This window comes from Pseudorca crassidens, chromosome 3 (genome assembly GCF_039906515.1).
Source record: "Pseudorca crassidens isolate mPseCra1 chromosome 3, mPseCra1.hap1, whole genome shotgun sequence".
Taxonomy (NCBI): Eukaryota; Metazoa; Chordata; class Mammalia; order Artiodactyla; family Delphinidae; genus Pseudorca; species Pseudorca crassidens.
Genome location: NC_090298.1, coordinates 79,931,354 through 79,959,203, shown reverse-complemented (window position 1 = coordinate 79,959,203; position 27,850 = coordinate 79,931,354). Strand labels below are relative to the sequence as shown.

Sequence of the window (27,850 nt, the reverse complement as noted above, 5' to 3'; positions counted from 1 at the left end):
GTGGGGATTTACAGAAGTTTCCAAAGCCAGAAAATCCTGCCCCCCAAGATCCTCCCCACCAGGACTAAGTTGTTGCCATCCAGGCTGCCTTCAAAGAACCAAATGCAGGTCCCATGTCTGCAGGGGCCCAAAACTAATACTAAAGACAGACCTTTGGGATAATACTGACTTATCTGCAACTGCTTAAAATTTAAAAAGGAAAAACCACAGTAGTGATATAGTTTAGAAAATGAGTCTGTGGACAAGTTGTACAACTTACTGTCAGTAACCATAAAGGATTTTGCACAAACACACCCTCACTCCCTTTCTTCTGCTATTTCTCGGCTCTTCCAGCAGGTGTCACTATAATCACAGAACAAACATTCCACAGGATGGTATGTAACTTTATTTTTCTACCATAATTTAAAGTATTTACACACTGCACACTCACTGTTTTACACAGATACTTATTCATACACCTATGAACCACATCTAAAGGTTTCTTTGCAAAGACTCTACACACTGTGGGAGTTTCCAAGCATAACAAAGAGAAGGACAAAAAAATGTTTCGAGTCTTTTAAAGACAGCCACGTGGAGCATCTGTGAAAACCAGTGTTTTCCCACAAGTTTAAGCTCCCCCAGAAGACGTTTGAACAGCTACATCCTACCTATGTGTTAGTATGACCCGACACTCTTCTGGTTAAGGAGGATTTCAAAAACCAACATGTGCAAGTAGCATTTTCTTTAGACATTCTACGAAAGAAACTGGAGAAGATAAACCAGGCCCTTCTCTAGAGAAACATCTGTATTTCTGAAACAGTTATCTGTGGGGAGGGCCTCAGTGTCATACAGAGATACTGACTATAAAGGGAGAACAGCTAAATACACTGGTACTAATAATAGTGATGTAGGATGCTTTTAAGCATCCTTTCCAGGTAAATGATATGGGCAAAACAACCCAATTTTCTTTTCCCAACTATTAGCAGAGGTGGTTGTTTTGCTTTCCCTGAAAAGGACAAAGGTATGTTAATCATATACACTCTAAACCCAGATACTGTAGAAAACTTCTACTGTTTTTACTTCACTTTTAGACTATTTGCACAAAAATAGTGGTTAGAAGTACCCTAAATATTTTTCCTTCATTCTACTCAAATTACGTCAAAATTACTAGCTAACTATAGCTTCTAACCTGGCACAGGATTCTGTAAGTGAACAAAAGAAGTCACGGCTCAGAGCTGATGGTAGGTAGGCCCCCGGTCCAGCTCTTATATAAGGATAACAGGTTTGGGTTTCAACCCTCTGTAAGCAGGATGCCTTCAGGATTTTCCCAGACTGGCCAAGATTATTCTCTCATATACCAGAAGATGGTCGAGAGGAGGTTTGCCACCTCTGGATGAACCCACATCTCCATCCTGTGACTGATAGATCAGTTCACAAAGAAACAGAACTTCACAAAATGACATCCTCTTTCCTGCCAGTCTGGGCCTCTGGCAGTGCCACTCATCAACAGGACATGGCAAAAGGAAGAAATTACCTGGCCAACTAAAACTAAGCAGAATCTTGACCCAAACTGCTGTGAAATTTAAAGTTCACTAACTTTTGTTTGCATTTACGTAAATGATTAGGGTAAAGTATGAATATTAGCACTAATTCTTGGAACCATACATTTACATTTTAGATGTAACAACATAAACCTACCTAGCCTGGAGTTCATGTTCTCAGTTACCGTTCTTGCCTTTTGTTGGCGGTGTTTTCCTTTTGCAAGAGGTGCCAACAATGGAATTGAAGAGGCAAGGAGTTTCTCTGTAGCTTGGTGAAATTACTATAAAGTAAAATGACTAAATAATAGTCACCTACTGATGTTAAGAGGGAGAGTATCTGATTAAATCGAGAGGCCACCTGGGGTGCAATACTGCCCAGTGCGAATGTCTGGACTAACCAGCACCCAGAGTTAGCTACATACAGAGTCAGGCCAAGGAAGCGCTTCTGTCATGAGCGCCCCAGTCCACTCCATTATGTACACAGATGTGTCAAAGGCTGAGGAAGGCCTCGGTGCGGAGGGCAAGGAAGAGGAAAACTTTGTGATGGGATCTGGGCCTTGATGTTAAAGCAAGAATCTAACAAACCCCAGTCCCTGGGGTCCTAAAGTGAGACTGAGGAGGGCTTACTGGGCATGAACACAGGCAGCAGTGTGTTTCTGAGCCCAAACAGCCAAGGAAGAGAAGGCTAAGAATGTGGGCTTGTACAAATTACAGAGATAAGAGCAAGGCATGATCACTCAATTTATGTTTTTGCGTTTTGTTCGTTCAATGTAGAATAGAGTTAAAAGAGGGAAAAGCTACAGTTTACACAAGGACACGGGATGACAAAATTCTGAGAGCTGCCGGGGTCTAGCAAGATGCCTGGTATTCATCTATGAAATTGTCATCACTAGCCCCTTCTGACCTATAAAAACAGCAGTTTTCATTCAACCTACCATACTATAAGTGCTCAGATATAACAATCCTAGTTAATAAGAACGGTACTAACATTCTCCCCACCCTCCGAAAAAGTGACAGCTGTAGAAGAGGAAGAGGGCCTAGAATCAGTGTTTAAACAGCCAAAAGCACCTGGAGGGGGGTTAACTGTCCTTCCACATCGAGCAAGGGCAGAAGAAGAGGGTAAGGACCTAGTTCAAAGGAACGAGGCAGCTGCCCCAGGAGGCGGCAGGTGAAAGCTGCGTGCATGGGATGAGCAGCAGTGGGAAAGGACAGGAGGGCGCAGCCAGGAAGAGCTACAAACAACGTCACCGGTCATCTTCAAAGGGAACGCTGCGTACGGTGTCTGTGCACGTGTACTATATACATACTAACCAGGTACACACATAAATATTTAATATATAAAAAATAAAGTGCTTTCTAACAGGTCCCCAGGCAGGGACATTATAAAACATTTCACAAAACTGCAAAACAAAATCGATACAATCAAAGAACACTACATCCAACAGACGTGAAAACAGTCAAACACAATATGTACAATCAGGTGGGTGTCCCAGGACAAACATCCTGTCATATACATGGTATATACATATATACTCTTTTACTCAATATATTATGACAATATATATTTTAAAATTTTGTTATAGACAAAAACAGAAACAAAACAAAGACAACCCCTACAAAAACACGATAAGGATGGAGCACGCGAGGCCTAGACTGACAGACAAATGGCTGTCTCCACGGGGAGTCCCGAGGCCACTGCTTGGGAAAATGTGCCAGCGTTCTTTCCTGGGGTGCAGTGCCGCCACGTCTTCCAAGGCACTGTGGGCTGCGGCAGTGAAGTTGGCATCCCCTGTGGTGAGCAGGTCAAAGACACAGGACTGGAAATAGATGTCCTTCACCGGCATCTTCTCGTGGCATTGAGCGTTAGCAGTCTCCAGTGTGTAGCCAGGCCAGGCCTGGGCCGAGGACGTGTGAGGCAGGCTGTGCCCTAGGATGGCAGACACCTGGCCCTGCCCGTCATCGATGCGCTCACTCAGGGGGCAGCCGTTCACACACAGCTGCAGGTCCTGGCTCTCCTCGTAGGACATGGCCAGGTCTTCAGGCATGCGGACGGCGAGGGTCAGGTAGCGACCCAGCTGCCGCACGAACACCGTGGTCCCTATGTAGCGAGCGTGCATCTCCACGTAGCGGCCGCTCTCCCTCTCCACGATACGCAGGCTCTTGATGTCGCCGTCCCCTCCACTGGTGCTGCCATCCACAAAGGCAGCTGGCAGGTCATCTGTCACAGCTTGGTATACTTTCTGATCTGTACACTCGCGGTGGGCTTTGAAGATGATGGTGATCTGTGGGAAGGAACGCGTACAAAGTTTAACACGATGGGAGGGACACGGGACGGTGCATCCTTGTGTGGCAAGAGCTGCTCTCCATTCTGGAGTTGAATGGCTAGAGGCAGAATCTCCAGACTAGGCCTCTTTGCTTCTGCCTTGCAAGTGAATGGTATCACTGTTAGGGAAACTTTTAAAAGTCCTATGTATTTGGAATGATAATTTAACACAGATCCGGGGAATGTGCCTCCGGAAAAAATGTTCATTTTCCTAAGACAGAACAATGCTGTTGTTGGGATACAGGCAATTTTTATTGGTAATTTATATCTTGTCTCCTTCCAAAAACAGATGAGCTGTGGTAGAGCTCTGAGAAAAAAAGATTCCTTTCTCAGTTATGCAGAAGCTCTAAGTGGCTTAATTAACAATAAACCTACCAGAAATTTTTTTTTTTTTTTTTTTTTTTTTTTTTTTGCGGTACGCGGGCCTCTCACTGTTGTGGCCTCTCCCGTTGCGGAGCACAGGCTCCGGATGCACAGGCTCAGCGGCCATGGCTCATGGGCCTAGCCGCTCCGCGGCAGGTGGGATCTTCCTGGACCAGGGCACGAACCCGCATCCCCTGCATCGGCAGGCGGACTCTCAACCACTGCGCCACCAGGGAAGCCCCGTACCAGAACTTCAATTTCTAAAAAGTTTCTCCCTTGGACGCTAAAACCATATCCCATGACTCATCACTACAAACTTACTTATAAACACTGAGGGAGGAAATGGAAAGCTGAGGAGGGGGCCATCCCAGCAACAGCTACCAATCATGTGCCTCAGGAAAGATTTCTCTTAAGTCCCTTAATCAAATGTTTCACATGACTGACTAATCGCTGTGACAGCAAACTCACTTAGCAAATGCAGCTCCCAAGCACTGGCAGACTAAATACCCTAAACCTAGTTACAGCAAATGTTTTCCCCAAACAGCACGATGGCCCTTCGACTTCTCAGAAATCTGTTCCCCAGTCAACTCTCAACCCGCCAAGTTAAGCAGACAATTCATGGAGAAAAAACTACTGATAATACAAAAGCTTCCCTTGAGTGAACTGATTTTATTTCCTTAATTAGAACAATTATTAAAAAAAAATGAACCTTGAGCACCTCGTCTCCAACATCCTCAACATCTCTGCCGCAGGGGATGGAAGGAAGATGACGAGGAAGAGACAGGGCCTTCTGGGTCACACAGGTGGGAAAACGGTCCCCAAGGGGGAAAAAAGACTATGCTTTGAGATCTGAGTTATTGTCAATAACTGAGGTAACAGCTTCTTCTTCTTCTTTTTTTTTTTTTTCAGAGAACTATTTTATTTTAAATTAATCTTTACTGGAGTATAGTTACTTTACAATGTTGTGTTAGCTTCTACTGCACAGCAAAACTTTACAATGTTGTGTTAGCTTCTACTGCACAGCAAAACGAATCAGCCATACATACACACCTATCCCTCTCCTTTTGGACTTCCCGCCCATTTAGGTCACCACAGTGCATTAAGTAGAGTTCCCTGTGCTGTACAGTATGCTCCCATCAGTTTTCTATTTTATACATAGCATCAATAGAGTGTATGTGTCAATCCCAATTATTCTTTCTTCTTGAAGAAAAAAAGAAGTATCAGGTGACTTCAGTCAAGGAGGGAGGTAGACAAGCCAAACACTCTACAGATTACTCTGGATGGAGGGAACCTTCCACCTCCTGCAAGGGGGCTAATCAAAACAATAGACCCTTGTTTAAAAGGCCATGCTGGCCCCTCCCCACCCCGCTCTCTACAAGTCCTCACCACCACCCTCAAGTTTATGTCCGAAGGGCTTTTTCCCCAGCTCGGCCAGCATTTGCTCACACTATTTAATTCCACGTGTTACCACCAGTGTTACCTAACTGGAATTTTCCAGCCTGTTCATTTCACTTCAGCCAGTTATAAAGCCACATCTGAACCAGCTGCACTGTAGCAACTGGTTAAATTCATATCCGTTGTTTGCAGCTGCAACTAAAACCCAGACAATGCACTAAGAAAATGCTTGGTTTTCTCCCTTCCTAATTACCCTGAGCCACAATTTAATTTCATGACCAGCCTTCTCACATTTCAACACCTTCCTAACAACCTGAAGGAGGTGTACCAGAGATGATTTCAGGAAATTTGTTGTGCATCCAACCATACGACCTTCCAGAGCGAGTGGGATTTTGAGCTAGATATCTAATGGGACTATAAAATAGATCTATTTGGTGGCTCTAAAGACAGTTTGACAAGTGCTTTTTTAAGGTAAGCTGGGATCCCTTGGAGGTGAAAAAGATTTATTCAAGTAAATTCTGCACCTGAAGAGTTGAAAGTTAATACAGACGGCTACAATAAGAGTAATAGACTTTTCATACAGCCACTCTCCTCATTTTCAACTAGAACATCCACACTCAAAGAGTAAATGAACTCTTCCAGAACAGCTAGGCCATTTATCCTTCCAGTCTAACAAACCTCAAATTTAAACCAACTTGGCGTTATCTGCAAGAATTAAGTACTTTTTAGTTCACCTTAGGAAAAACACAGAGGAATTAGTTTTGTTGCGACAACACACCAGAGAGATCCAATTCCAAACAAGTTTCTAAAAAGGCAAGCAAGGGTCAATATTAAGATGAGTGGAATAGTTCCAGCTCTCACCAAGTCCACCAATTCCAACTCGGGAGTCATTTCAAACACTCTCACGTTATTGTCCTCTGCTATGCCTGTGACACTGACAGTAACTCCCATTACTTCTAGAAGATCAAGTAAAACTTAAAGCTTGACCGCTGCATACTATCTACACTTACAAAATATTCCAGTTTACCTAATGGATTTCTGTCTGTCCAATTTCCTAGGAGTGATTTTCTCTATGAGACAACGAAGCTGGTATTTCTCTTGTTGTTCCTCCTTTAGGTGAAATAATTCGCTCGGAGCATATGTATAGAATTAGCCCTTGAATCAAGATGCTGAGGGTAATGAAGCAACCTCAAAGCCTGAGAGAAGTTTCCTGAGTGGTCCTCTGTAGTTTAAGTAAGTACTGAAGAGATACCTAGAGATATAATCAATGTAGTAGAAAACACTAGGTAACAGTTTCACATGACTTAAGTTTTGTAATGTCATTCCTCATACAATTAATTACAACTCGAGGTCTTAAAAAGCAGGCACTCAGCCATGAAGGGCCAGAAATTCATTTCCAGATTCTGTCTCCCTCTTCAGAAAAAAAAAAAAAAAAATTTATTCACTCTCAATAATTCTTACTTTAAAAACACTCAAAATTTAATTGGCATGTTTGGTAATTCCACACGTTTTCTATTTCCAACTAGCAGCTGTCAGAGGGTAAAAACAGGACATTCAAAAATGTATTCTAAAGCTCTCAAACAGATAATTTAAAAACACCAGCTATGCTGCTTACTTTCCCCCCTCTATGAACTGATCCATATGCTGTAATAACTCAATTTGGCACATCTGTTCTACGCCACACCATTTATTATTGATGGATGGCATTTCTGTGCATTTAAAACACCAGTGCCTTTTGTTAAACCTCCCCCGCCCAGCCCCTCCCAACCCTCACCTCAGACAGACTACTCCAGTCCCCTCATTCATTTTTAATGTTTCATTCCCTGAGATCTTTACCACCCTACGGGTCTCTTAGGAAGAGCAAGAGAGCAGCTACAAATCAACCTTTCCACACGAGTAAGGCCATAAGGATTTAAGGTTTGCTGTGAAATACCAATATTTAGAGGCAGCTGCCTCTCCTTTCCACCAGGAAAGTAAAAAAAAAAAAAATTAACTGAAAACGACGTAGCCCAGAGAACCAGGCATTGCCTTGGCAATGCACAGACAGAGCTTCCCCAGGCTCGACAGCCTTGCAAAGTGCTGCACAGAAGTTTTCAAACAGTAGAATTCCCCACAGGCTGTGCACTTAACTATTTGTGCTTATTGTATTTTGGAAGAAACATTTATTGGTGTTTAATCAGGCCATCTGGCACTGCAAGTGCAGGACCTTACTAGATTTCTCTAATAGCAGAACTCGACTTTAAGATCAAGGGACTCCATCTCTTGGATTAAGATGGGCCCGCAAACCAAACTGAAAGTCACAGAAATCAGCCTGGAACATACAGAAACAATTTTGATATGTACCTAATTAAGATTCTGCTTGTGTCAAGGAAGCTAAAATTAATTTTATTTCATATAATTAGCTGATAAGTCTACTTCCTCAGATCCTCTGGGTGCAATTATAGGTTGAAAAAACAGGCGACTGTGGGAGAATAAGAGAACGCTGTGCCCATGGCCCCTTTGCTCTTACCAGATCAGTGGAGTACAGCCTCTACACTCAGTCCTCAAGCCTGAGCAAAACAAGAAACCATTCCAAAAAGGGCACATGCTTCAAAGAAATAAACACACGTGCTCTATCTCCAGCTCTAAAACACATAATCTTAACTTCACAGGGTCAGTTTTTATAGATGTTGAGGAGTCTGAGCCTAGGAAGCTCTGAAGCACCATAAGGAAGTATCTCGGCTGGACTGGGGAGAACTCTGGATCTCTCTCCCTTTTGTGGAGCAGGAAACAAAAGCATATTCATCTAGAATAACTTTCTGTTTGAACAGTTTCATACAAAACCTAGGAGAGTGTATGTACCATACTTAAGGAAAAAATGTTGCACTGGTTAATAACTGATGTCATTGATAATTTTCCTGAAAAACTAAGAAAAAAAAATCTGTCAGGAAGGTGTGAACTCGATGAACCGAATGTAATTTTACCATTCTGACTCAGCCTACATATCAGCTATCTACCTATAGGAAATCTGAACTTAAGATCTATAAGAGTATAGTTTCTTAAGTAATTTCATTGGAGTAGGACAAGATATTAACAGGAAGAAAGTAGTACATGTGTTTAAGAGGAGGGGGGCAGGTTAAAAATCTTACTCTAGACTTCTTTTAAGTCCTGAATGAGACTATAAAAATCTCCTACCTTCTAAGGATATCAAAATAGGTTTCTCTATGCTCATGAGTCTCTTTCCACAGAGCTCTGTTCTAGAAACATGTACAGGATTCCAGAGAAACGGAATGGATCAGACTTATTTATTCTTCAGTGTTGCCCTAGGTAATACATGCAGGAACAAGGGCTGCCTTGGCTGCTGGAGGGGTTCTTGGCAGCAGATGGAGAAAGAAGAAACCAAACCAGAGGGAAAGGACACCCACAGTTGAGGCTGCTAGGGTGGTCCAGGGGAGAAGCATTAAGCTCAGTGGCTGGAAAGAGCATGTGAGAGAGAAAGGGAAGCAGGCCCAGGGATGACACATAAAAGGGACAGGCAAAAAAAATGTCGACTTCCAAAGGGCAATTTCTGTACACTTAAAACAAGGAAGGCTGGAAGTAGAAATAGGCTCAGAGACAGGGAAATCGGCCAGTTTCCTTGTACAGACCAGAGCTGAGTTTGGGGAGGAAAGGCCTCTGGTCCTCACAGTCTTGGCACTCAGAGAACTCCAAACGGAACTTCTTGTTTGTTGTGTTCGGACTTTGCATTGAGGAGGCCAGCAAATGTAGGAACTCACTACACTGCTAGATGCGAAGTTAGATATGTGTAGACAGTATTACAGGCCGAGGCTGCCACTGTGCTTTAGACCAGAGGCTAAAAATATTCTGAAAGGTGACAGCCAGGGCCAGAGGCAATAACTCTAGGGGCAGGAATCTGCCCTAGCAAGTCTTGCTTTTAGGGATCTCCCTCCTAATTGGGGGGGTGGGGGGAATGGGGGGGATGGGCACAGGGCCAGGGTTCAGCACAGCTGTTTCCCAAACCAATGGGGATTAGGAAATCACAGTCTCATTGATCATTTTTCAGTTTTGGTGATTTAAAAAGCAAAAGGGCTTGAAGGTCTCCACAATACACTCACACTCTGTCACTTGTAGGTTCAATTGCAGGTTCCCAGGGCTATTAAAAAAAAAAGCAAAGCCTAGGAACGAGGTGGTTACAGGCAGTGACCATATATTCCAAGAAGCCAGTTAACTGGAAAGTTACAAAACAATATCCTTCTGTCTTCATTTTCCTGAGGCAGGGAGCGGGGAAAGCATGAACACCACATAAATGCACACGTGTGCTTATGTGTGTACTCACCCACACCTTTAGACGGAAAGATTAAACCCTGACCCCCTTTTTTCAGGAGCACATGCAGAGCAGATGGGAAGTTAGTATTTAAATGTTGTCACATCAATTCTATCCACAGTGTGTATACTAAGTTCCAACACTGAAAGAACCCCACCAGCAGCAGCAAAGGTACTTTGGGCTCCAGCTCTTAATAACCAGCTAACTGGGACATACAGAGCTCCTCTCTCCACAGACCCAACTTCACCTGAAGTTCTTTCTAGACCCGACAGCATCATGTTTTCACTACAAGGCTCTCCAGCTAAATTCTGCATCTTAGATGGGTGCTGCTATTCTTGTTAGTTATTACTTACTGACAAGCTGAGCAGTTTAAGAAGTCCTGAAGTTACCCCACCCATGAGAACACAAAATTCAAAACAGTGGAAGAGCAAGTTCTACTACAGTCAAAACAAATAAAGACAAAATGGGTAAGGTAGCATTTTTCATTGTTCAACACTGTAGGTAACTATCCCACATTCCGCACAGGCAGAAACTGTTTGGTTAGCATTAATTGAAGCCAACAAAAAAAGTACCAACCATCCAATGTTTCCTTCTTGCCCCTTCCTCTCAAAATGTTAACTCAAAGAAAATTTAACAGGGCAGAGAGAAACATTTGGAAATGTGACAGAAAAACAAGTTCTAACTCTCAGCTGTGCATCAGACTTGGCCTCCTGCCTCTGGTTTAAACTATGAAGGAGTGTGGATTTGTTTTAAAGGAGTAGAGGCCCACAGCACTCGCATGGAATCCTGGCTGGCTCAGGCAGGCGTTGGGTTAATTTCTCTTATAAATGGGGGATTACGAAGGTCCTTTTTGTCCTTCCAAACCACATCTGGCACAGAGGGAGCGGCACAGAGAGATTCAAAATATAAAACTGACAAGATACACAGACACAAATTTTATACATTTTTAGACAGTTTCCACTAACATCTTCCGTATTTCTTCATTCTATTCCAGAGAACAGAAAGATGATAAAAGACTCATTACCCAGAGTACATGAATCTGTATGAACAATATAAAGGTGTATCTTGTTTGGAAAGTACAGCATAAAGAATAAATAAGGCAGGCCCATTTTCACCTTACAAAATGATCTTTCACACTTACAGATATATCATGGAGCTAATAATTTCTCCTTCTTTTCCTTCTTCCTTTGCCCACATATACTTTTACCTCCAGGCAATCTGCTGAAGTTTCATATAGTTCTATGAAGCAAAGCTGAATAGTTTCTGGGCCTGAGACCTTACAATCCAGTACAAACGAGAGCTATGCAGGAAACAGAAAAGGACAAATAGAAATACTACCACCTGCAATTATAGCTGATTTCTGCTTTTCTAAAAACTATTCTTTAATGTTTCAATATTATCTCTACAATAAGTGAATTCAGGGAGGATAAGGTTATCTAAGACATGTTTTCATGTGTCTTAAAGATGAGATGGAACCCTGAAAAAATGATTTTAACTAAGAACTGGTGATACTGATGGTCAAATTCCCTAGAAAGCTTTCTGGTATTAAATCAAAGATCAATAACCTTTCAACAGTGGCAGCCAGGGTTCTAGAGCCTGCTAGGGTATACAGGAGTGAGGAGACCTGGGTGCAGGTGAGGGGCCACCTGAACAGTGGGAAGTGAAAAGGGAGACTGTGACAAATCCTAGGAGTAAGAACACTGGCCTGTGATGGTGACCAGCGGGGACAGTCAGGCCCTGGGTACAGCAGCCCATCTCTCTGGCCCAACCTCCTGGTCCTTCCTGACACCCGAGAAAACTCGCAGCTCTTGGAACCAGCTTATAATGTGGGCCACCAATGTTCTAAGAAGAAACCCTGCAAATGGCTTTTTTTCCCCCACACACAAACCCACAATTCTCCACTGACTGCTGCAAAGTTTAGTTATGTGCTTAGACTGAGGCAGAGACAACATTCACCTCTGCATCTCCCATGCATAATAGGCCCTTTAATGCTGGGTGTTTCAAATGCAGCACCACATTATACATTTTATCAGAGAAATGAATATAGTATACAAGCTGGGAGCTACAACTGCAAACTTCTTTCCCATCTGTTCTGCAATATGCCTCAACTGGTGTTATAACTTTTTTTTTTTTTTTTAGCATTTCTGCAAAACAAGGAGGACCATGACAAGATGCAAATCATAAAAAGATGGCAAGAATTAGCTGCATAACAGATAATCGTAACAAAACAAAGAGCAACCTCAGATTTTAAGGATTAGTTACAATGTATCTGCAAGACAGTTTGTGCTCTCTGGAAGGAAAGGGCTCTATATTCTCAAAGAAACTGCCACGTGTCCCTTCTGTAACAATGTTGCACGAAAGCACAGTGTCCATGTATTCAAATCACAATCTGGCAGAAGGAAGGATAAGGCATCTTCCTTAGTCCACAAAAATAAGAATGATCACCACTGTGTAGCTCACATTGTCTCCATGAAGATACTAAAAACATAATTGGTTACAAAAACTTGGCTACAAAAAAATGCACTAGGCCTAGGGTCAAGAGAGGACAGATTTCCAAACCTTGATCCAAAGATATGCCTAAAAAAGACAGTGGAAAGCCTTTGCAATGCAGGCGCGTCTGCTCTGATTTTGTAACCAACAGAGAATGACCCAGAACATTGGTTTACATGCCCACATTTGATTGTCGAACAACAGTTCATGCTAAGGGGCATCAGAAAGGAGCACAGGATCCAATCATGCTCTAGGACCCTACAAGTGAAGAGTATTTTATCATCAGGGAACACCTTGGGTTATGCAGTTTGATGAAGATAGTAAGCAAGAATGGGTCAAAGGGACTAAGTCTTCCTGTATCTCTAGTATCATCAACCAGTGGAAGTTTTCAGGAAATTTCCCAGAAAGCAGCTAGAGTTCGAGACTTAGGGATAATTATGGACTTTCAAAGACAGGGTCTCTTACCATGCTTTGGATAGGCACTGAAAGCTACTGCCCATGGGGTCACTGGGAGCTGGTGGCCCATGGCAGCAGCAAGAATTCACAAGGCACCTCAGAGTACCTGTTCAACAGCCACCCGGCTTGGTCAAGCACAAAGAACACACCTCTTCCCCAAAGTCAAACTGCCTGAAGGTAAACCACCTTCTCTCACTAAAGGATGAAGTACAGAAAAATCTGAAGATCTATAAAGGACCTGCAGTCATCTCAATCTCCCCTCCTACTTGCAGTTTTGTTTCACTGAGTTTGAAGAACAGCATACAAAAGCTAGAGTGATGAGAAAGGACATGATTACGTTAAAACAAAAGGGAAAACAAAGCAAAGGTATACCAATTATTTGTACAGAATAATTTTTAAAAATATTGCCATCGTTTAGGTGTGTAATACATTCATCCTTGAAATTTTTTGGTTAAAGGAATCATTTTAAATGCACCTGAGAGACTGGTGCTTTTAATACATGTTACTAGGAATACATTTGTAAAGTGCAGAATCCTTTCATAAAATAATTTATACCAAAATCACCTGTAATCATGGCATATACAATTCCTTATTAAATCCACATAAACAGGGATACATAGATGCACAGAATGAAGTAAAAAGGAGTTGAGACTGAGAGGCTGGCAAAGAGAATGTGGAAGAGAAGTTACAGAAGCCCAGCATCCCCACAGATGACCTGGTTATTTACCTGTGTGAGGCCCAGGAGAGATACTGGCATTGTGTCCCCTCCCCCACCCCCAGCCCAAAACAGAAACTGCTTTTCTTCCCATGTAGCCAGCGCTGCCAGTTCTAAGCCTGCCCCCTCTCTCATCTCTCTCCCGCAGAGTGCCTGCAGGCCAGAAGCTGCCCCTTACAGCCAAAGGTGTAGAAGGTGGCCCAGAGCTGACATGGATCTCAGCAGAGGTGTGCAGGTGTGCCAGGAACCCTGGCAGGCCCAGGGCGGGGAGAGATGAAAAAATAGCCCTGGTCTCCCCTTTAGGAACACATCTAGCTGGCAAGGTGGCCAACCATACAGACTCCTGGGAAGGGATCCCCAACAGGCTGGTGGAGGGCACGACATAAACCCAGTGGCCGTGAGAAGGCATACCTGCACGCAGCATGACCGACGTTTCCCGGGGAACGGGGAGAGAAAGTAGACAAGGGAAGATGAGGCCAAACTGTCAAGCACTGCAGGTCTTGCTGCCCTACACTCACTGCTTGCCATGTGGATAAGGAAAAGTCTTAGCTAATAAATGACCCCTTGAGTATACAGGTGACTCTGTAGTTTAGATTTTTTTTCCCCCCAAGCTTTGTCTTTTCGTGATGAGGTTTGAAACGTGGGTGTTTAGGGGCAGGTAGAGCTCACAAAGACAGCCTTGAAGATGACTTGCTTAAGAAGCCAGGTTACCAGGACTGAGTTGCCTTAGGGACTTCCCTGAGCAAAACACCTGAGTCTAGTGCTTCAGTTTAGTGCTGAAGGTGGTGAAATGAATGTTTGCTTAAATACTATAATTTCGGCATCACAACCAGCCAGCCTCTATGATATGACATCATTGGTCAGTCTTTAATTCTAGTGACACTGAGCACATAGGTCATTAAAAATGCTTGACCACAGGATGACACAGTATCCGCAATGTGCAGTGCTGGGTTATCCAATAGCTGGTCTATGTATGTATTTAAGGTCTCAGTAAAGCTGGGACTCATATAAAAAATTCTTCTTAAAGGTTTCTTGAAAACAGTATTACAGTAGACATCAAGGAAAAAAAATTAGATCTTTTTTGGAACTTATTTCTTATGTACTTTTTTGTCTCATTGTTTTTATTTTTATTGCCATCATTTTTTCATTGCTTAGAATTTTTAAAAGGGTTCATTTTGGCCCTGGGTTGGTAAAAGGAAATTGCAGTGCAAAATTTTAGGCCTTTGTTTGGTTTCACCAGCAGAAGCCATACCAACATGGAGACAGGCCCTCAACAGTAACCTTCCAGATGCTTTTGGGGGCTTTGGAGAGAGTTACAAAAAGAAGAAGGAAAGAAACAACTACTAGGGGTCATAGAGTAATTTGTTGCTGAACAGCATGGTCACCAGATGTGGGGAAATACTTTCCAATAGTGCAATTAAAGACCAAACATTCTCACTGTCTGCTTGAATTTATGTTAGAGGATAATTTTTCCCCTCTCCTTTCTGGAATGGGTAAAATCTTTGATCCTTACCAAAGTGAGGGAGAAAACAAATTGTATTTATTTATTTGCTAAAAACTATGAGAGATTCAACCACAACTGAAATAGAATGATCTGAAGTCCTTCAGTGTCAACTGTTCCATTTATATAATGTTAATACTCATAAGGTAACCAGTTGTCCCCAAATATTTTCAACATGATCAGTAAAAAGTATAAAATTTTGAAAGGTTGAACACCAAACAGAAGTGACATGTGACTGGATGGAAGGCTTGGAAAACAAAACTTTGGGCTTGTGAAAAGAAACAATATAGCTGACCCCTGAACAACAGGAGGATTAGGGGCAAAGACCCCTGTGCAGTTGAAAATTCACATATAACTTTATAGCTGGCCCTCTGTATCGAGAGTTCTGCACCCAAGGATTCAACCAACCATGGATCATGTAGTACTGTAGTATTTACTACTGGAAAAAAATCCACGTAAGTGGACTGGTGCAGTTCAAACCCATGTTGTTCAAGGGTCAACTGTATTTTCCCATGCACACAGCACTTATTAATCTCAAAAGTATCGTTTGAAGGATACCACTCCAAGCCCTCAATTATTTACACAATGATTTTGATGATTTTCTACATTCCTAATGGAACTGTCTTCTTGAATTTTCAGTGTTATGTCTTTCCAAATACTATTCCCAGGTTTTATATCCTATGACTGCAATAATGATGGATTTTTTGCCCATGGCTTGTCTTATGACTTCATAATTATACTAACTTCATATCATAACATACAGCAAATACATATTTTAATATACAGATAGGAAAAATTACTTGCATACTTGTAAAACACAGAGGAAGAAAAGTTTGAGATATAAGATTTGGAAAGGTAAGCTTGGGCTTTATTGGGAGTTGAAGCGTAAATAGTTTTAAGTCCCCCTAATTTGTCTAGATCGATGTAATAGTCTTTGTTCAGAGCAATGACTTCTAATCTTAGATTTGTGACACCCCCGGGGTGTCTCCATACATCTCTGGAGGTGCTGTAAAATTCCCTCCACAAAATGTGAAGTAAAATAATTTAAATTCACTTAATGACTATGCCACATATGTTTGTAGGCAAGGGAGGTGTCCTGGAATCAAAAGAACAGTCGTTAAGTATTATAAAAGCTTGTTCCCTGTCAATTATATTTTAGCCTAAACCAACTGATGAAAAGATAAACAAAGGAAATCAAGCAAGATGAGAAAACCTGTATATGTGATTTTGTGGTTGGAGGAGACGGTGAAGGAGCTGCTTACTTGGGATGCTATTTTCATGGACAACCCTTTTTGACTGCTTTATTTATTAACACCTGAATCAGCTCGGACTGGCAACTGGAAAGCCAGTCATAGCTCCTCTCCACCTACTTGCACTAAGACACTGGTGCCTTAAAATTGGCTTAGAGGATCTCTATTCAGTATTAGTTTCTTTAAAACAAACAAACAAACAACAACCACATACACTGGCAGCTAGACAGGGTAAGTTTAACTTAACTATGTCAGTTTTCCCCTCAGGCTGACTTACATTTTTATCCTGAGATGACATGGGGTTATAAATCATGGGGTTATAAATTGCTCTGCAATATCCAATTCTTAACTTCCTTGGTCACCACTAGGTTAGGAACTAAAACACCACTGTGGGCTTGCCACTGAGAAGCTGGCTTATAGCCATTACATTTTACTATAGCTTCCAAGTTCCCAATAAAATTTCCTGATGGGTTACTGCCTCTGGCTTCACAGCGTTCTTTATTCAGAACACCCATTTCAGTCATCTGATAAATCTGAACATGGATTTCTTCAAGAGCCACACACATCTGCACTTAAAAATGACACCACTGAAAAAATAAAGAACTTTTTTTTTCATTAAGCAAGCCTGCCTTTTCCCTAGAGAACCCAACTTCAATGTTTACTTTTTATTTTTCATATCACTGCCTATTTAAATTTAGACCCACATTTTACATAAGCCCTAGAATTCACTGAGAAATTTTTTACCAAGTAATTTTCATTTAATCCTTCATCCACCCTGCGTGCCAAGATGACCAAGAGAAGCTCCTTTTAAACTAGGTCTTTTGTATCACACTTCAAAAGTTGCCTGAAGAATCAAACTCTGAAAGTTATTGGAAAGAAGAAAAAAGTACACTTGCCTTATCTGTAGCAGTAGCACTGGATCCAGGGACCACAGGCACATTCGTCACTTGAACTGAAAGATAATTATTATCTATGAGTGGCCAGGCCCCTTCCACTTTGCATGTCTGGAAGTGATCCTTGAAAGTTCTAAGGTGAGGATCTCCGAACAAGCCACAAAAAAGGTAATTAGGAGGGTTCTGGTCCCCTCCCCTGTGTTCTCTCGCTCCCGCGTGGCTATGATAGTTACAAGAGTCATGGGTCACTTCAGGGTTTGTGGAGGATGTGGGTCCATCCTTAGAACAGTTCCTCTGGCTCATGAGGTCACTGATACCCAACACAGCAGAATGGTATACTAGGTTACCACGGCAGGCTTTTGAAGTTCGCTGGGTGCAGCCGGCATAGGCACGCAGAGCCTTGCAAAACTCAGAGTCAAAGCCATCAATGGCAGAGTTCAGGTTTGAAGTCAGGAACACAAAGTCTGTGGTACATTTCTGGATTCGACATTGGGCTGGCTGTTGGCAGTCACCTATGAGAAAGAAGATAAGAACAAACATTTTTTAAATGCTTCACAACTTCCTGAGCTACATGAGAAAATGACATTCTCCTCTGGGAACTGTTTGTTCTATTTCATATACTCCTATTTTAAGAAGGCCTTCAGAAATAGGGCTGTATTGTGCTTCTTGGCCTCTCACAAAGTAAGCCACTGGGAGAAACACTGCATGCAGCTAGTTAACTTGAAACTAAAGCATGGGCCATTGTGAGTAAACAGGAGTCTAGCCCAGTGTTCTTAGGGTAAAATTACAAGGGAATGATAAACGAAATATTTTATCAACTTTGCTATTGTTTATAGATTTTGAGAAAGATGTCTTTGCTTTAAGACCAAGTCAAAGATATGAACTTTGTTTTGATTTTGAAAACTGCATAAGTAATGTGCTTTGGAAATCACTGTCTATGCACAAAACCACGAGTAAAGCCTGCACACCTCAGGGAAGGGAAACTCCTAAATTACAGCATGATTAGTTAAAACACCTTTACCCGATTCTACTATGGCTATAGGCAAAGAATATCAGGAAAAAATCCAGGTACTAAGTTATTCTGCATTTCTTGAGGAATGTTTATCAACAAATTGCATATAAATTAACACTTAATCTCCTGGTTTCTATCAATACAACGTGTAAATGTTCCCTTAAAAAAATGAAGTGAGGGGCTTCCCTGGTGGCGCAGTGGTTGAGAGTCCGCCTGCCGATGCAGGGGACACAGGTTCGTGCCCCGGTCTGGGAAGATCCCACATGCCGCGGAGCGGCTAGGCCTGTGAGCCATGGCCGCTAAGCCTGCGAGTCCGGAGCCTGTGCTCCGCAACGGGAGAGGCCACAACAGTGAGAGGCCCGCGTACTGCCAAAAAAAAACCCAAAACCAAAAAACAACAACAAATGAACAAACAAAACCAGTTTCACTTTGCATTTACCATACTCATAAAAATAAAACTTTAAAAAAAAAAAAAAAATATGAAGTGATTGATTTGACCAAGCTAGGTATTCACTTATCCCATAACATCAACCACACTAGGATTCCAGCTCCTAAACAGTTCACCAGTAAAAGTACACTAAATCAAAAAGTACGTAACACTGACAGGTGATCCCACCAACTATGTTTTCTTCCAGAAACAGAACCAGAGACAGAATTATTAGAGTATATATAAACTACTTTTCCCCTAAATCAACAATTCACATAAACTTAATGATTAATTCACATTAACTTAATGATTTAAGTCAAGCTAAAATGAATGAAAAATCATGTGATTACTGCCCTACTATTTAAAAAGTCAGTTTTCAAATTATGGCTTGCCCCTAGCTTCTCATATAAAAATGTGTAGAATCTCTCAAAGCACAAAAAACACAATGAACTGCCAAGACTAGGTCAGTGGTGTGCACCAATCAGTTTAACACTATATTCCTTAAAATGGGAACACCAGGATTACTGAAATGAGAAACAATTTTCTTTATCATCCACCTCAAATTTTATACAAATGAACTGTAACGCGTATCTGTATTACTTTTGCCCATCCTTTATAGGTCTCTCAACCATGGAGGAGCCTCAGTGTCAAGTCTTAGGTTCCTCATATGAGAAATGAGTAGGTTGTTCTACAGTAAACTCTGTGATCTTTTCTAGGCATAAAATATCTATGGGGGGGGGAAATCAGTCAGTAGAGTATTATTAAATGTATAATTATTCAAGATTTAGGCATAACAAAACTTCAGGATAATATCAAGATTTAGTAATTTACCTGATAAAGACTTAAAACTAACCCTAATAATCATCTTAGAAAGATATTTTAATCTTTTCAGTAGTAAACTGCTTTTAAATCTGAATAAAATAGCCTGTAATCTCTGCTCATGGCATCAGCTGGGGAAACAAAGGGTAGGAAATGACAACCTCTTAAGGCACTTTCCCAACCATTCTTAAATTTCAAAAACCAAAAAGGGAATAATATAGTCAAGATTGGATATTTGATTTAACACAAGTAAAAGAGATTAAAATATTTTAATATTTTGGAGCTATGAATTTACAGCTATCACTAAATCGCACTTAAAAAAATCAAATACATCTTGATGTGTTTGGTCCCTTTTATGTTTGCTCATTCTAAAGTTGATATTTATAGAATTCCTCTCTATAAAGTAGATCAAATCATTTTTCAACTATTTTTACTCAAAAAAGCAAAAATGCGAACAAAAAAATACAACCAACCAACAACCCCCCAAATGGTATTAAACCCATTTTACAGATGGGAAAATCAAGACAAAGGGACACTAAAGGCCTTGTCCTGGCTGGATTGTAAACAGCTAGTATGAAGCCCAGAGCATGGTGCCTTTCCTCAAATCCTGTTTTCATTCCTCCACATGTCACATCTCTACTAAATGCCTGATTCTCAAGACAGTACTTGATAGCTTAAAAAAAGACGTAACTACAGTATTTCTTTTAAAATCAGCTTCACAGTAAGCAGTAAGCAAGAAAATAAAATATGGGCCAAGATCACTCAGTAATGAACAGTTCTTGGACAACATATAAATGACAGCACAAGAACTTTCTGCTAAACTTGCAGTGCCTATTCTTTGTTATGGCCTATAAAATCTAGCCAAGCATACACTTACTAATAATTATTTCAAATAGTCATAAAATATCAGAAGTAAGACCAACATGGAAATGCAGATGCAACTGTTCAGAAAGAAAGAGAAAAGCAGAATTTAGATTCCCAGCTCCTTTTTTGTTCCTTTCCTTCCTCCCCTCTCACTTTTTCATAGCAGGTGGGTGCCGATTCCTTTGAGAAATCTCACATAAAACAGAACTCCTTGGGTTCCTTTGTTTTGGATGAGGTTTCTAACAGACTTTTTGAATAGAGAAGATGGGAGGGAGGAGGGCTAAATAGAGAGAAAGTGCATTTGGGTCAGCAGTTTCAGCCCCATCACAGGCTCCTGTATAATGACTAATTTGCAGCATACACCCAGAAACATCCAGGCTTCATGAATTTATAATGACAATGCGCACTTTGCCTGTTATAGGCGGTAAAGTAAGCCTCCTGTCAAAATACCAAGACAATGCAGAGCAGAAACAATTTCAAGGATGCAGCCAAGAAGGCCATGAAGTGTATGAGTAAGCAAGGAACTCCCATATTGGATCTCCATTCAGGAGGCGCAGAGGTTTGCTTAAGGGAAAAAAAAAAAAAAAAAAGTGAATAAAAGTATTCTTTTCATTTCCCAAGGGCAGAATTCAAAATCTGCAGCTACAGATCTATTTTTCAAATCAGATCATCTATGATGTGACAGTATTTTCATTCCGGTAAATGAAACTTACTAAGGGATTTGTGGGTCTATAGCTTTCATTAATGATCCAGACATAAAGACCTCACCGTTCAAGACAGTTTCCTCAATGTCCGGACTGCGCGTGTGAATCTGCAGCCCAATCACCAGTTTATAATAAAAGAAATCAGATATGCTGAAGTGAATTAAGTGAAATGCAGAGCCATATGGGGTGCAGAGGCAAATTATATGGATCCAGGCATCAAACATATGGTAGCCCATCTGTAAAGAGCACTCGGCTAGGCTCCCTGCTCTGAGAAACACCCCCTGCATTTCAATAGCACTGCTCTTCAAAGAAATCTTTCAAAAAGGAGCCCTCTTTTCTATAACCAGATTAACTGCTCCATTCCAACAAGCTGTCCACAGATATCACTCACCACAGCAACTCTGGGTAGAATCTAATGGTGACTTCAGCGTGAGCACATTAGGATACTGAGAGGAGTTTCACATTCCAAGTTCTTGAACTAAGGCACCTTAATTTTCTAAACTTTTAAACCAACTTCTTAGGCCTTTCATGGGCCAGCGAAGAAATCTTCAAGGACCACATTCCAATCCTGTTATAGGACCCAATGGCAACTAAAGGAAACAATATCCAAGTAGTCAAGAGGGACACAGTCCTGCCTACCACTTCAATTTCCATTTCAAGCAACCTACACTTTGACGTTATGGACACTTATTTTTTTCACACAAAACCCTCCTGAGCAGATTTTTTGACACGTCATAAAAAATTTTCCATGTAACCATAAGCAAACTGACTTTATTTTCTAAGGTTCTAAAGTCACTAATTTAAAACCTTAATCATCGTAAAACTTGCTATTTACACTATTAAGACCTCGGTCTGTTTCCACAAGTGACAGTGTTAAAATGCAGCTGTTACATCACAATGCAAAGTTATGCAAAGTAAATTAAGTCGCCTCCTCAAATGCCACATTTTTTCCCTATTACTTAAAAGACCTCCTGGATTTTTAACACTGCTGCTATGACTTAGTAAATAAATAAGAATTACTCCGTACAGTTGGGCGGCATTAAAATTCAGTATTCTCCAGATCAGAGCGTTGTGACTGCTGTCCTACAAATACAGGACAAAAAGATCGCGAAGGAAAACTTACCTAATGCTCTAAGTGTGCTCAAAATACAAGATAAATTATCTTTCAATTTGGTATAAAAAAAATTCTTTGTCTAGATCTGCTCTAGAAGTGGTACTTATTAGTAAAGAGTGTCCTAGATTTTTTCCCCAGCTTTATTGAAATGCAACTCACATATAACATCGTGTTAATGAAACGATTTTAAAAAGAAAAGTAGGTTAAAACATGCTAAAAGGCTCATCTTCGCTAAGAAGAACGAAGAAGGCTTACTTCGTTAAGAACAGATTCCTCACCGCTGCTTCCATAGGGGAAGCGCCAAACCTCCAGAAGGCAAGACATCTGTCAGCCTCTCCTGGAACCCGAAAACAAGCGGCTAGCCACAAAGCACGAGTTTTTCCAAAGAGGTTGAAAGCTGAATTAAAAGCAGCTTTCGAAAATATGAAAGAAATCCCAGTTTTAAAAAGTTTAAGTTACTTCGAGATTAACCCCCAGGTTTTCCAGCTCTGGTGAAAATCTTTCCATCTGGTGCGATTTCTTCGCCTCGCCGCCACCCCCAACTCCACAGAAGCAGCACAAGGCTCCTAGTCACCCCACCGAGGCGGCGGCGGCGGCTGCGGAAACCTGATCCCAGCCTGACTTTCAGTAAACACCAATGCAGAGAGCAATAAAGCATCCGGAACATTTGTCTCGGGTGCGCAGCCCCCGCCCGCTACATCTTTGATAAGTGGCTGTTGGAGGGGAGATTTATCAACGGTCCGAGCAGAAGGCTGGGAAGGCGGGAGGGAGGGGAAGAGGCCTCTCCTCTGCGCCCCGGGCGCTCCGCTCGGTCAGTGGGTGTGTTCCTGCCGCCGCCCCGCGAGCCCAGCTAAGGTGCATGGCAGGGGCTAGTGAGGCCTTTCCCGTCGCGCCACGCCGCCTTCCGCCCCGGCAAGCGCCTACGGGACCGGGGGTGTCGGGGAACAAAGCACTCGGCCCTAGAGCTGGCTCCCCTCGCGCGCGCGCCTCATACCTACGTGAAGCAGCCCGAGGCTGAGCAGCAACAGAAGCAGCAACGCCAGGGGCGGCGGGCAGAGCCGGGGGCGGGGGCACCGCTCAGCCCCGGCGGCAGCGGCGAGGGCGGCGGCGGCGGCGCAGGAAGATGCTGCTCTCAAGCCCATGCCCGTCCATGCAGGTCTCGTGGGCTCCGGCGGGGGCGGCGGCGCGGGCGCCGTGGCGGGTCCCGGGCCGTGGCTGCGGCATGGGCCGGAGGACGCGCCTCGCTTCCTCTTCTTCCTCCTTCAGGCCCGCGTCGAGCACGGGCCGCCGCCACCGCCGCAGCGAGCAGTGCGCCGCGGGCGGAGCGAGTTGGCGGCGGCGGCAACAGGGCGCAGTGGCATCGTGGCGGCCGGAGACGGCGGCGGGCGGAGGGAGAAGGGGCGGGAGAGAAGACACAAAGACCGTGAGCGAGTGAGGGGCCCGACCTGCAGCGCGCGGGCGCCCTGGCCGCGGCCAGCGTGGGCTCACCAGGCGTGGAGCTCGGGTGTGGACGAAAATGAGGAGCACGCAGCCCCAACCAGCTGCCACCGTCGGCCAGGATATCTTTCCGCGTCTGCCCAGCTCTCAATCAATCTCAGCCCCTCACTGCCGCCCCGCCCGCCCTACACCCGCCAATCCGAGTCGTCCCCACCCCGACCTCGCCCCTCCCTCTACCTCCATTGGCTGAGAGGCGGACGCTCTGGGCCCAGCCCGCCACTCGTAGGGCCCAAAGCGCCCCCCCCTCCGTGCCTCCTCCTTCTTTCTGCCTGCCCGGTGTAGTCCGGATTCCGCGTCCGCCCGCTGCGAATCCTGTCCTTCGCGCCCGGGCCCAGCCTCCCTCCGGCTCCCTTCTCTGCTCTCCCTCCACCCCGTTCTGCGATTTACTGTTTCCTCGCACCCAATTGAAACAGGCGACAGCAACTTTGTCCTGGCGTCGTTACAAAGGCACCGGCCTTTGACCTCTCCTTGAATTAATGTGATCAGGTTCAACCTCCCTCCATGACTTTTATTAAAAATTTCTTTTTCATCACCCTCACTCTGTCCCTCCAGCTCCAGCTACGGCTACGGCTCCTTGGAGGAAGCGGACGCTTTTACCCAGAGCCTTGCGGCAGGTCCCTTCGCAGCCAATCACATCTGCGGAAACGCGTTCTTAGCCTGTTGCGGACTTTTGGTAAAGCTAGCACCCAGTCGCGTTGGAAATCCGAATGTGACCCACGGTCCGGAACAAATCGGATAGGCTGGGAAGGTACCCGCCAGCTCCCGACGGAGTTCGCTGGCAGCTGTGCGAGGCTCCGGTGTTCTTGTTCCTTTGACATTTCCCTTCCTGAAAGCTGCGGGGAGGGGTCTGAGAGCGGGCGAACTTCAACGTGTTCGGCTACAGTGTAATTAGATTAATGAGGATAGTAAGTTTTTAATGCAGTATAGAATAATTATGCCATGATTTCTTGTTGCTCAGTGGCTTTTCCACAAATTTTCATCGTCTATTAGCAAATTAACCCAATGGCAGGTCGGTTTCTACTTTTGCGATTGAATGGATCCCAAAATGAGGGAAAACCAATTGTCTGCCAGAAAAGAGGTTGCCAGTGGAGATACAGGAAAGCATGTTGTGAGATTGATGATAGGTTCTAATTTGTTATGAGTAGGTGTGAAGTGGTATCTAATCTCAAGAATGGCCTCAAAGGCCGGGAGCCACTTCGTACTGCCCTTGTCTTTGCCCTTCTCCAAACGGCAAAGGGCTGCCGTTTTAAATTCACTGATATCCAAGTCACAGTCTGCAACCCTACCTGCTACATTACTTAGAATCTCTAATTAGGAATTTCGTATCAACCACGGACACGTTAATATTCCAACATGTTAAAAAGTGCTAATCAATGGACCAGGATAATTGAGGACAAACCTTCCAACGCTCCAGCTTACTCATTAGACGCATTCTGAATTATACAAACCACTAGGTCCCTAATGAAGGATGCCTATCTATTTTTACTGCAACTTTTCATTACTTACTTATTACGTACTATGATGACTCAAGTGGTAAACACACCTTTCACTGCCCAAGATATAATCCAAACCTTGTGTGTATCTATAATATGCTTAATAGTAGCTTCAGAGTTGCCTGGAGAAATGACATTTTGGGGGGAGTTATCTGATACGATTTTTAGATGATACTGTGTTGTAAATCAAAATTTTACTCTCTTACAATTACTACATATTACAAATGAAATCAAGTTAATGAAATACTGGTAAGTGTCTTTTAAATAGTAATCAAATGTGAACACTATCTTTCAAAGTATTTTGCTAGCAAAGACTAACAGTAAGATGTTTCTTCTTCCTTAACCCAAGATTTAATTCGACCCCTATGAAAGAAGCATCCTACTTTATTGACCATACTTTAAAACATATAACCAAGAGTTAAGGATCAAATTCAGTTTAGTTTGAGTCTTTTCACTCCTGATTTTCTATGATTTCCCCGCCTTTCCTCTTCTCCCTCCTACATCCTGCTCCTTAAGTACACGGATGCTCTAGATTTTATCAACAGAGGGCACCCTCGAGTCACTGCAAATCCTGGTGTCCTGAAATGGAGCTGTTGTTCTTTAGAGGAAAAACTTCATTTTTTCTAAGGCACTTTACTGCTCCTCTGTTGTAAAATTTGACAAGCTTAATATTTATACGCCTAACAATTCACTTTTTATTGCTGCATAAGTGTTCAGCCTGCTAGAGGAAAATGTTAATTTTCACAATTAAACCACAAGGTGGTTCCTATTTTCAAGACATTAGTCTAGTTGACACATTGGCGGGGTAAATTCGGACTGTTAGTAAGATCCCGAATCAGCTTGGGAAGCAAGAGCGTAGTGAATGGTCACTTACAGCGCATCCACTCCCGCAGCTAGTATGCTGCAAGTTAAGGAGGATTTTAAGACTCTACAAAGAAAAATCTGGGGAGGGAGCTAGAACACAAACATAAAATCGATGACTTATAAAAGTTTTTACATTTTAATCAGAAAAAAAATCGTGAAGTGACAGCTTGCACAACTCACAAATCCACCCTGTTTCTTGCCACTTGTACTCTTTCCTCCTGCGTCTTTGTTTTCAGGAAAAAAAAGATGAGACTGGAACAGTATAATTAGGGGACACAGCAAAGCATCCGTGCAAAATGGGTAGAATTAAAACACATGCCAGCAACATTAATGGATTCTAAACAAGATGTGGTTTCTTATCCTGAACCTTTACATGATGTCTTAACTGTCCCCCTGTTAATATACAGAATCTCCATTTCCAGAAATCTAACACGAGGTCTCTAACAGATCACCGGGGGCAGAGGAGCCAGGAATCAGACCCGGGGTTGCGATTTGTGCAACCCATTTTAGAGTAAAGGCTCCCCTGCTGTTCCCCAGTCCACCCTACGCAAGGCAGGGGTGAAGGAGCCCGGAGTCCGACAGCCCAGCGGCAAGCAGCTTGTATATTGTACTTACATCATTCTTAACCCTTCCGTTCCTGGAGGGGGCTTGGCGGGATCAGGGGATCCCTGAGCTCCGGAACACGCAGGACCTGGATGTGAGAGGAGAGTCCCAGAGCCAGGGGTAAGCGCTGCGCCCCCGGAAGGAGAGGGCCTGGGGCGTGCGTGGGGCTCATCACCCGAGCGTATACAACCGGCCCCCGCGATCCCTTCGGGCTCAGACGCGGCTCGCACCGCTCAAAGCGGCAGGTGCAAAAAGCATTTTGGAGTCGCTTGCCAGCGCGCGGAGGTAATGCGCTTCCTGTCCATTTATCTCAGGAAACCAGCGCAGCCTTCCCTTCCAAACAAAATTAACCTCTCATTACCCAGCCACTCATTCCCGAGAAGGCCTTAAAAGCTTTACCAGCTCGCTAATGTATTTAAGCTTTTCTTCCAGGCAAACGCAGCCGCTGCCGCGACTGCCATCAGCCCCGGGGGTTCCTCTGAGCTCCGCCGGGAGCCAACCGCTTACTTCCCCCCAGCCTGCAGGCTGGGAAACTCTGGCCAACCCAAATCCCAGTTTGTACTAATGGGCTGACCCGACACCCCTGAACCGACTTCATGCCGGAAGCAGCCCAAACAAGTTCCCACTAATTTCACAAGAGCCCCTCGTATCAAGTCCTCAGCTCCCCTATCCTCAAGGAACGGGGGAGGGTACCCGGGAGGAACTTCAATAGCAAGCTGTCCCCGGGGAGTGGGCGCTGACTCCCCTTTGGAACGCCAGCTCTGTTCGCAGCGGGGGCGGGAAGCACTGATCAGGGGCGTGGGGGTAGTGTTAGCTAGGATCCAGCCGATTCCAAAAGTGGAGAAGCAAAGGTGGTTCTAGGTCTACAAGGGGCAAGAAGGGGCCTTTTGGAGGGCTGGGGTTTTCTCACCCTGGTTCTCGCCGCCCCGAGGCTGGCAGATTTATACCACACAGGTGGACGGAGACCTAAACAAAATAGTCCCGGCCGCTGCCTGCCGCTCACCCCTCACGTCCCTCTGGCCCACCGCAAACTTCAACAAAATAAACAACTCACCACAGGCATTCCCTTGTCTGCAGCGCGACGCTTGCCAGCTGGGAAAATAAGCGGCAAGCCACGCGGCCGGGGCGCTGAGGGGGGCAGCGCGGCGGCCGCTTCTCTTCCCCAGGTCGGGGCGGCGGTAACCCGAGGCAGGAGGGAGGTTCCGGCTCGGGGGCTGCTGTCCCTGTTCCCCGACTGCTGCGTG

The 27,850-nt window shown here is 43.7% G+C and overlaps 1 protein-coding gene and 1 long non-coding RNA gene across 3 annotated transcripts in view; one reads left to right on the top strand and one right to left on the bottom strand.

Annotated features, from left to right (window-relative positions):
• Positions 1-362: 362 nt before the first annotated feature.
• RGMB (repulsive guidance molecule BMP co-receptor b) lies at positions 363-27,793 on the bottom strand. 2 transcript variants are annotated; one of them, XM_067731313.1, is made up of 5 exons: positions 27,661-27,793; positions 26,619-26,694; positions 23,144-23,409; positions 17,213-17,721; positions 363-3,802 (listed from the first exon to the last, which is right to left on the bottom strand). In XM_067731313.1, exons 2-5 carry the CDS (start codon positions 26,621-26,623, stop codon positions 3,134-3,136), a joined length of 1,449 nt encoding a protein of 482 aa, XP_067587414.1. In that variant the 5' UTR covers positions 26,624-26,694; positions 27,661-27,793; the 3' UTR covers positions 363-3,133. The 2 variants fall into 2 exon arrangements, with proteins under 2 accessions (XP_067587414.1, XP_067587415.1); XM_067731314.1 differs by lacking the exon at positions 27,661-27,793 and adding an exon at positions 27,006-27,339.
• Positions 26,514-27,850, top strand: part of LOC137221524 (uncharacterized) — a 28,555-nt gene continuing 27,218 nt past the window's right edge. Inside the window, exon 1 of the long non-coding RNA XR_010942051.1 lies at positions 26,514-26,726. This is a non-coding gene — a long non-coding RNA (uncharacterized lncRNA). The remainder of the gene's footprint in view (positions 26,727-27,850) is intronic.